This window comes from Choloepus didactylus (assembly GCF_015220235.1).
Source record: "Choloepus didactylus isolate mChoDid1 chromosome 11 unlocalized genomic scaffold, mChoDid1.pri SUPER_11_unloc2, whole genome shotgun sequence".
NCBI lineage: Eukaryota > Metazoa > Chordata > Mammalia > Pilosa > Megalonychidae > Choloepus > Choloepus didactylus.
The window spans coordinates 423,023-433,863 of NW_023637579.1; the positions used below are offsets into that span (position 1 = coordinate 423,023).

Consider the following 10,841-nt stretch of genomic DNA (forward strand, 5'->3'; position numbering starts at 1 on the left):
TCCATTCTTCCCATTACCACCTAGGGCAAGCCTCTTCTTACACCTTGACCCCTGAGCCTTAAAGGAAACCAGTTGACAGAGGAGACAAGTAAGGAGATCCCAACTGCAGGCTGAAACCTTGTGGCTCAGAGGAGCACAGAGCAGGCAAGTATGGGCATGACATAAAGGACATCACAAGACAAAGTCTGTCAGGAAAACTGGGTTCTCAGAACTCTATTCAAATTGTTACAGAACAGGCACCTAGAAAAAGCGTTCAGAAGAATGTGTATGCAAGTTCAAAGAGAGTGAATGGTTGCTTCTTTCCTGTTCCCTCTTTTGTCCCCCAAACCTGGGACATTGTTTGCACTCAATACACATATGTAGTTTGAAGGTAAGTTAAGACTTCTGGAGTGTTTTTGTCTGGGTGATTACATTGTGGCTGATTTTAAAATTTTCTTTATATAAGTTTGTGTTTTCACAACTTTCTATAATTAACACATTAACATTAAAAATCACTTTACATTTAATGCAAAGCAATACAACATAGATTTAAGTGAGCCTTATGAGAAAGAGAAAAATGAGTAATCTAATGAATGATAGTCACAAAGATGTGAAGGAGGTGACTACAATCCTATTTGTGTTCACAGTACTGATAGGTGGTGTTGGCTTCGATGTGTTAATTGAAATCTGAGTTTCAAGTTCTGTAGCTTTCAAAGAAAAGAACAATAAAAATATATCACACAATTTCTTGAAAATTAAATGACATTAACTTAAAATATTTTCAAAGTGGAAAATGCCATATAAACTAGCATATTTTTCATAGATAAGGTTTCATTGATAATAATGAGATTTGAGAATATGGTTAATATTGGTTAAGATTTCAAAGTATATTGAGTTTAACACTAAATGAGAGTAAAAAAATGACATGAGAAAAGAAAATGTGCAATGGAGATATTAATATTTTAGCTATTTTACTCATATTCTACTCTAGAGTCCCCTTCACAAGTTGCCTAGCTTGGTATATAAGTTTGCAATAGCAAACTACCATTTTGAATGACAATTTCATGGATTAATAAGTAAAATGTAAAATACCTAAAAATTCCTGAGATTTCTCCTCTGTCAGCTCCAAGTGTGGCAAGAGTACAAAGAGGCATTCTGGTTATGGTCTTACTTCTGAAGCTGTCCCAGCTCAGCTTTAAGAGAAAGTAGTTACATTTCAGAAACAGAACTTAAAACTCACTGCTAGTCAACTCTTATCAGACACTCAGCTCTAAGAAATATTTGTGGAATGTTGCCTCAAAGATACACCATTAATTCATCAAACATTCTATAATTGTCCAGTGCACTATGACAAACAATAGAACTGTGCAGCTGGTTGGTACAGTTTGGCCACACCATAGAAACATTTTACTAAATTACATGTCTTTTAGATTTCTGTCATTATTTTACACTGAAGCTGAAGAACATTTTTAAAATGTAGCCGTGAAGAAACTGACTATGAATTATTAGGGTATCATTACAGACGTTATTCACTATATACAAAGCCCTGTCTTGCTAAGAATCCATGGAAGAAACTTTCCCCACTTTTCCTCTCTAATAATAATTGAACTTCTCTCTAATCCCTATTTTTCATTTTTGTTTTCTTAGTGGACAGTGTAAGTCATGTCTTCCTCATTGTAAGCTGAACTTCCTTTTAGGAAAGATTCACAACCACTACCTCTAGCAAGTTTTCAGGACAGTACAAGCATGATTTTGCCTTTTAACCTCATCCTTACATTATTCTAATATTCTGTGACCTGATTTTTTTCCTCTTTACTAAAACTGCTTTATTTTTTTTAATCTTGTATTACATATAGTTTACAAGCTACCTGAAATTCTTCTTGTAAGAATATGTACATAAATGCAGGTAGGTCCTCCAGTGCCCAGCCATACCGTGTTCTTCTCGCCCTCCAGGCACGCGAGAGGACTGTACTTTCTGGTGGCCATGTGTGTGGGGGCCATCTGATTAGTTCTGGTCAATACATGTGAGCCAAAGTGCCATGTGCCACTTCCTAGCCAAAGCAAGTAACTGCACATGTGAGACCCTCTGGCACTCTCTTACCACCACTGCGACACAAAAGAACCTCAAATTCAGCTTAAATTCAGTGGTCAAAGCAGCTTAGACCACTGAAGGCGGTTGCCCTACAGAGTTTTCCAGACCTGCAACAGACTTTGTAAGAGTAAAAAGTACACTTTAGTGTAGAATTGGGCTTGAATTGTTAACTCAGTACAACCTAGGCCAAGGCTCCTCAACAAAGGCACTAGGGACATTTTAGGCTGGATAATTCTTTGTTGTGGTCAGCTGAACTGTGCACTGTAGGATGTTAAGCAGCATCCCCTGTCTCTACCCACTTTGTGACCTTACCATTTTTTCACAAGTAATGTAAGGATGAGGTTAATAGGCAAAATCATGCTTGTAACAACCAAAAATGCCCCCAGACATTGCCCTCCCTCCTGTCATATCCTTCGAGAACCACTGGCCTAGCATAACCTAATCAATGTAGGATGTATGTACATGTATCATGTATATAAATGTATTATGAATATATATGTATATAAGTATATTTAAATCAGGTGTCATCTGACACAAACGTAAATATATATTCCAAGCTTTATTGTACCTTAGGGTCAGATATTTTGTGGGCCCTTTGCAAATGTGAATGCCCATCTTCTCAGGCCAGGAAAGTTAATTCATAAACTTTTTAAAAATCCAAACAATATCACAAGTGTCTCTAGGGTAAAAAAAAATTTCAAAGGGGTATATAAATCCATACATAATATGCTGTTCATTTTGGAGGACTCATACCTCCCAACTGGATGGACATCTCCAATGGGTTCCAAGCCCTCTTTATCCCATTGGCAGGAGGGAGGGCAATATATGTTCCATCAGAGCTATCAGATGGAGAAAGTTCAAATGAAGAACCAGCTCTGTAATCTGTATCTGGAGAAATCAGGTTATTCCCAGAAGTATGTTTTGTACATTCACTCCTGTCAGACACACTTATATCTATCTATTCATTGGTCTTACTGAAGGATTTTTCATTTTCTTTGGGGGAACCAAATATATCATTTGGTGGTACACGTTCATGCTTTTCTTCTTGGAGAGAAATTTCTTCTGGAGTTATTTAAGTTCTGTTAGAGTCTTTTATATCTGTAAAATCATCACTAAAGTCTTCACTTAAATCATTCTTATCAGAAGATGACAAAGATGACAAGGAAATGTCATCTACATCATCACTCAGCTTCTAATTTTAGCATTACACTTCATGGTCTGGTCATTTTCTGTTCTGTAACTATCATTTTCAATTATTTCTTGGTCCTTATCAGTAGCTCTGTTGTTAGTTAAAAGTATAACATCCTCTTCTATACATGTGTCAACAGGTGAATTTTTATTGCCATCAACTGTGATGTTCCCAGCAAATGAAGGTCTGGGTTTCAACAAAGAGGGATAAACAATCCTATAACCCAAAGTGGAAGTCAGGACTGGGCCACTGGTAAAGCCAACTTCTTTCCAGCAACAGCATAAGGCCTGTTAAATCCATACCCTAAATGTTCATCCCCATTGAGTACTTATGGCTGGTGGCAATTTCTTGTTAGCATGCTTGACCTTAGAGGCACTCTGATGGGTAGCTGTTGGTTTTGGTAAGGCTTTGTAAGATCTATTGAAGGAATGTGATCTGGTTATAGATGAAGATGGAAGGAAGGAATTCTGAATGGAATGTGAAAAACTTTGTGACCTTTCCACTTTTTCACAAGTAATAGATTTGATATTGTCTGTTGATTGTGCTAAGCTTCTCCAGAACAGCTTCTAGTGGCACAGGAGTTTGCTCTAGGTCTTTGCATGCTACCAGCCCATCAGTTTCCATAAAATCCATTCAACTGCAATTTTGGAGCACTGACTGAAGAATATGAAGTCCTTCCTAATGATGTACCTTTGGTGAATTTACCCAGGTTAGATGGTCCAGATAAAGACTTTTGGTTTAACTCCTCTGTAGATGACACAAACATAGCGGATGGCTTTGATAACTTTGATGTGAATAAAGAAACACTTTTCAAACTTCCCTTTACCCCATTTTTATCAAACATTCCTTGAGTAGGAGTATGTTTTTCAGAATTTGGAGAACTCTTAGGCTCTCCAGCACTTTATTCACCAAGGTGACATTTATTTGCTTTTTTCCAATTAAATGAATGTGTCAATGGACAATTGGAGCCATTATTTTTTGTGTCACTTTGGACACTGCTACTCTTAGAAGTCCCAAACTACCAAGTGCCCCATTTGGCATTGGCTGCAGTGTACTTCTTATGAGTTTGGTTCCATACTTTGGCAACTTGGAACCCAAAAATGTCTTGATTTATGTTTTCTCTTCCATGAGCTATAAGATGCATTTGTTCTTTAACATTGATAGTATCATGCGGAGGTCACCCTGCCTCTTTGGTCTTGACACGGCTGCAGGCTGTCTAGCAACCAGCCAGCTCCAGGATGGAAGGTGAGGCAAGGATAGCCGGTCACATCCCCACTGCCCACCCTGAAGTTGCCAGCAGTGCATCTGTGGCCTGAGGCAGCCCCAGATGCCAGAGCCACCGCACCCCCTTCCCTGGCCAGTGCCCGCCTCCACAAGAGTTTTTACAGTCACAGGTGGATCCTTAAGCCAGAGATGTTGATTCGATACAGACCTCAATAATAAAAACGCTTGAAATAAGGAGATTGCTTTCCTTTTTTTTTTCAATGATTTGTTCTTGTGTTTGCCTAGGGTGATTGCTCCAATTTCCGGTACATGTTGGTAAATACCTCTATCGCCAAAACCTCATCACCCTGAACTGTGACAACTTCAGTAGATGTTAACAATCCTTTCAACCAACCCACATTGTGAATCCACTAATTTTTAAAGTAAATTTGGAATTTCAGATGATTTATAGTCTGCAAATCAACAGGTCCATGGGACTTCTGTTAACACAATCAGGTTGGCACACACACATGAACAAACATGCACACACATACACATGCTCTTGCTGAATGTACATGTCAGAGGTTTGCATCCCCATGGGTGACCCATGTAACCTAATATTCTCCTTGCTACTCTTAGGTGAAAGCTCATGGACAATACCACATGGCTGGGCAGACACATGGGAGGCTCTGCTTTCATCCTGATGGGAATCTTCAGTCAATCCGAACACCCAGCTCTCCTCTGTGTTGTCATTTTTGTGATTTTCCTGATGGCTTTGACTGGAAATGCCATCCTGATCCTTCTGATACACTCTGATGCCCACCTCCACACACCCACGTACTTTTTCATCAGCCAGTTGTCTCTCATGCATATGATGCACATTTCTATCATGGTGCCCAAGATGCATGTGGACCAGGTCATGGGTGTGAATAAGATCTCAGTCCCTGAATGTGGGATGCAAATGTTCCTCTACCTGATGCTAGTAGGCTCAGAATTTTTCCTTCCCTCCACCATGGCCTATGGCCAGTACTTACTCATCTGCCAACTTCTCCTCTACTCTGTCCTCGTGAACCGCAGGGTCTGTCTCCTCCTAGCATCTGGTTGCTGGTACTTGGTTCAGTGGATGGCTTCATGCTCACTCCCATCACCATGACTTACCCCTTCTGCAGATCCCAGGAAATCTTTCACTTCTTCTGTGAAGTCCCTATCATAATGAAGGTCTCCTGCTCTGGCACCTCATTCATTGAGTCACTCATGTACCTGTGCTATGTTCTCATGCTCCTCATCCCTGTGACAGTCATTTCAAGATCCTACATTTTATCATTCTCAACATTCATAGGATGAACATAGAGAATGAGAAGAAGACATTTGCCATCTCTTCCTAAAAATCACTGTGGTCATCGTGTTCTGTGGGGCCTCCATCTACACTTACAAGCTCCCTAGCTCCTACCACAGTTGGAGAAGACATGGTGGTGTCTAGTAACATTTTTTTTCCTTTTCTTCACACATCAGAGTTTTAAATCATATGCCAATGCTATCACTCAGACTCTCATATATGAAACCTCACTTGATCTCCACCTCTTTTTCTAGGGAGCTGTTTCCCTCTATTAGAAAAGTCTTCATTTTACATTGCTTTTATTTTTAAAATGTATTAGGCAATCATATTGGGTCAACATTACATTTACTGAAGTTGATAATTGAACTATGATTCTGCAGGGAAAACATAATTAAAACATCATGAAGTATACAGCTGATTCTCAAATTACAGGGAAAGAAGGGCAGAGGTGGAGAGGGAGAGATTGGTTGAAAGTGGTTAAAATGGAAAAGTTTGAATTGTATAAATGCTACTACAATAAAAAGTTATTTTAAAAAAATTAAAAGGCTTAAATGTGTTCTTTTTACTATTCTTATTCATGCTACTTTTCTGAAAATTTGAAATTGTTCCCAAATAAAGAGAAAAATATCACTTTCTCTCCTTTATTTGCATTCCTACTATCTGGTGGCAGTGTAAGTTATGGCTGGTTTTCAGATGTATTTGTAATCATTTTCAGAGATAGTTTTAAATATATGACACAAAATGATTCCCTCTCTACTTTCAGAGAGCGATCAGGCAGATTTAACACAGATTTTAACAATTTTAGGGCTAATTTTATTTAATTGGAATAATTGAAAAGAGAACTATTTAGCAAAAGTATAAGTGTTTACCAGTGATATTTCAGCCATGAAGGGAATGTGAATTTTGAGAAGTGGAAACCTCAAAATAAAATATGTGTTGTTTCTCAGCTGACACAAAATCAATGGAGTATTACTTGGAACTCAAGTCAGGTCACCCAAAGGAGGAAATTGGAAACAAAGTTAATTTTGAATCCTATTTTATTGACATCATAAATATGGAAGAGTTTGAAATCTTTACCCTATCTTTTTCCTCAACAAAACTTTCTCCTAGTAATTCTCCTTACAGCTTCCGTAATCTGCTTGTTTCTAAGACTATAGATAATAGGATTCAGGAAAGGAGGAACTACAGTATAGAACACAGAAGTGATCGTGTCCTGAATCGTGGGTGAATGGGAGGTTGGCTTCAGGTATACAGCAGCAACTGAGCTGACAAAGACGCTCACCATGAGCATGTGGGGAACACAAGTTGAAAAGACTTTTCCTCGCTCTTCCCTTGTTGGAAACTTGAGCACAGTAGAAAATATGCAAATATAAGACCTGGTAATAAATGCAAAGCCAAGAAGAATCACCACTACAGAGATAAAATTTGCAATTTCATTACTTAAGGTGTCAGAGCAGGTGAGATTCAGCAGTGGCGGAATGTCACAGAAGTACTGATGGATCACGTTCGACTGACAGGTCAGCCTGAATGTGTTTCCAGCATGGAATCCAGAGTAGACAATACCACTGAGTACTGAGACTACAGTCATCTGAACACAGACACGAGGGTTCATGATCATAGGGTACTGGAGGGGCTGGCAGATGGCCACGTAGCGGTCGTGGGCCATGATGGTGAGGAATAGCATTTCAGTAAAAGCAAGGAAAATCATGAAGAAGACCTGAGCTGCACATCCGACTATGGAGATCACCCTGCTGTCAAGCAGGAAGATAACACATGCCTTGGGTATTGTAACAGAAATATAGCACATGTCCAAGAAAGAGAGATTCCTAAGAAAGAAGTACATGGGGGTATGAAGACTATGGTCAAGTGTGGTTACTGTAAAAATAAGAAAGTTTCCCATCAGGGTTGCCAAGTACATCAGTAGGAATAGCACAGCATGCAAGACTCTTAGTTCCCACACTTCAGAAAATCTTGCAAGCAAGAATTCAGTCACCATGGTAGAGTTGGGCATCTTTAGGCAATTTTCCTTGGTCCTGAAGAGGCAGACGGGTAAAACCTAGGAAACATTGCAGAAATTAGCAAAAGTACATTTATTGACTCACATTTATTGACTCGCATTTATCCAATTTTATTCTCTCTCATTTGTTTTGGTTAGTAGAATAGCACATCATATTTCCTCATGTTACTTTAATCTCCAGGCTTGTGTAAATCATTTCCAGGATAGGAATTGCATGAAAATATAATCTTTAAGAGCTTGTGCCTATGTTTTCACAAATTATTTCACTTAGCATATAAAATTAATACATCACTTACTATATAAAATGGATATATTGGAGGTCAAATTTTTGCCTAAAAGATAAATGAATTTAATACAGGTAATTTCTATGTATCCTTGACACATTAGTAGTATTCTATAAATGCTAATGGTTATTTGATGACCAAACAAAATGTGAGTAACAATAGCAGGCTGATTTTTTGGACCTCTGAAAATTTTACTATCAATTATAATCCATTATAATTGATATATTGTAATCCATTATAATCCATTATAATTGATATATAATTATAATTATAATAATCCATTATAATTGATACATAATTATATCACCTGCCAGGTGGAAAATTATTTTTATCTTCATTTCCTCCACTGTGACTTTTGATGCTATTTTGATGTTTGATCTTTTGACATCTTTTTGTCATTTTAATAGTTTGTTAGATTCTTCCTGACTTTATTTTCTTCATTCCATAGCCTAGATAAAAGAACCAACCCCATGAATTACATTAACACTAGCTTTTATTCATCCAGAAGTTCTTATGTAGTTTACATTATTTATATATTATGTATTGTAATTCTCATTGAAACTTGGTAAAATGGGAAGAAAATATGGAATTTTAAAGATGAAAGAATAGGTCACTGAAAGGTCAGGACACTTAACTAACCATAAAAATGTAAACTGAGGAGTTTGCTTTCAAAGAAAGCATTGTCTTCACAATTGCCTGTCACCACATTGTGCATTTCCTCCACCAGTACTCCGGATCATACCAAGCTACGCTGTTTCCCAGGGTCCCAAGTCATGCTCCTTGTTCAGGCTGGACATTCCCCGGTGTGGCTACAGTTCAGCCTTCTCTACGGCAGGATCCAGGGGACACCAATTTTTGTGTTCATTTAAATCACAATGATCCAGAGCTGAGAAGTTATTCCCACAAATTGAGTAGCAGTAGATACTTTAGTATTCCAGTCTCTTCTCAATGTCAGAAAGCTTGCTTATTCATTTAAAATATCCTGAGATTTGTAGTAATAAATTAAGAATTTCAATATAAAGTAATTTTTATGTTTAGTCACTCATCTTTTCCTCCTTATGTGCTGTCTTAATAAGAAAAGAATCATTCATAACTAAGGTGAATTCACAAACTCATCTAAAGTCTTTCTCATCTTTCACTCATGCTGATGTTTCTCATTAAATGCCATGAGATTTTCTGCTTCCCCATGTAATCCTTGAAAGTAAAGTAATGCTTAGTTTCGTCTTTTCAAAAAACAATACATCACTTGCATCTCTTGGTTAGTAGATATAAACTGTGAAAATGAGTGTTTATTAAATAACAATATCAAGTTCACTAATGTAGGCAGTTATGTCTTCATTTTGTGGAAGGTAGTATCATGCTTTCCAATAAAATATGAATGTATTTCAGGATTTGAATAAGCTAAGGTAGAAAGACTGCTTGGTGTATGGGTCATTAATGTCCATTATAATCACAACCAGTTCCTTGTTCTCTTTCATAATCGTAGGCCTCTAACTAAACCCTTACTGAGTGCTCAGGTGCAGAAAGTATTCTTCTGGACATGATTAAACTGTTTATTTTACTTGCTGCATTGAAATGGCAGAATGCACATTTTTGGCCTGCCTACATTTTTACTCTCTAATTCTCACTGATAATGGAACATTCACTGTCCCCTCACACGTAACATCCTTATTTCCTTGTTGCCTTTCCCTTGTGATCGATGTATGCTCCTACCACATAGAGAACCTCTGCTAAATAACAGAAGGCAGGACAGAGTCACTTTCAGACTGACTTCCCGCTCTCAAGACCAAACGCTTTCTCTCTTTTGGTTCCTTCTTATCTCAGGATGCTTCAAAATTGTGCAATAAATTGTTCTTGTTTTGGTTGTTGTTGTTTTGTACCACCCTGTTTACTGAAAATTTATTGATAGCATGATATGAAAATCTTGGTTTAAATTGTTATTTCAATATTTATAGTAGCTCTATCTAGCTATAAATATATATAAAGATATAGAGTAGAGCAATAGTAGTTCAATATTTATTAGTATATTATACATAGTAGTTATAATGAAATTAAAAGTTTCATTCTGAAGATTGAGGTTTTAAAATACTTACATCAGACAACTACCACCATATTAAAGAAATACAATGGGCTTTCACAGTTTGAACATATAATGAAAAAATATTATCATTTCACAAATACCAATCAAGTTTAGGTCTTTAACTTGAATTTCCCTGTGCATTATAGCAGAGTTAAAACTTCATAAACACCAGGGGAAGAAAAGTTCTGCATCCTGACTCTGCAGTTTAATTGCTATACAGCTAAGGAGGGTCTCTCAAATATCTTCAAATCTCAATTTCCCTATCTATAAAAACTGTAATACTGGCTACCTAATGAATTTTATATCTGTGAAATATTTCAAATAAATGAGAAACTCAAAATAGTGGATATGCCAAAGTAAAGCAAATGAAAAAGAAATACAAATCCAAAATCGGACTAAGCATGTAACTCCTCCAAAACTTATTTTTATCCAGCTTATGTACATAGTAGTATTGTATTTTTAAATAAGCAAATAAAGAAGCAAAGGAAAGGCAACACTCTGCATATGCTCATGTAATTTTCTGTTAAATGGAGTATGACAATATAAAATGCCCCGCATAGACAAATAGAAATTGTAAAATTCAGAATATTTCTTAATCTTCAGACTGGTGTATGGCAAGAAAATAACCTGTGTAGTAAAATTCTCCTGAGGTAAGTAGATT

The 10,841-nt window shown here is 37.2% G+C and overlaps 1 protein-coding gene and 2 pseudogenes across 1 annotated transcript; 1 reads left to right on the top strand and 2 right to left on the bottom strand.

The window, feature by feature from the left end:
* Window positions 1–2,709: 2,709 nt before the first annotated feature.
* On the bottom strand, window positions 2,710–4,388 carry LOC119524496 (annotated as a pseudogene).
* Window positions 4,389–5,112: 724 nt separating this feature from the next.
* LOC119524497 lies at window positions 5,113–5,943 on the top strand (annotated as a pseudogene).
* Window positions 5,944–6,889: 946 nt separating this feature from the next.
* Window positions 6,890–7,810, bottom strand: LOC119524498 (olfactory receptor 14C36-like). Its single transcript, XM_037823199.1, has one exon. The coding sequence runs from the start codon at window positions 7,808–7,810 to the stop codon at window positions 6,890–6,892; it is 921 nt and encodes a 306-aa protein (XP_037679127.1).
* Window positions 7,811–10,841: the final 3,031 nt, after the last annotated feature.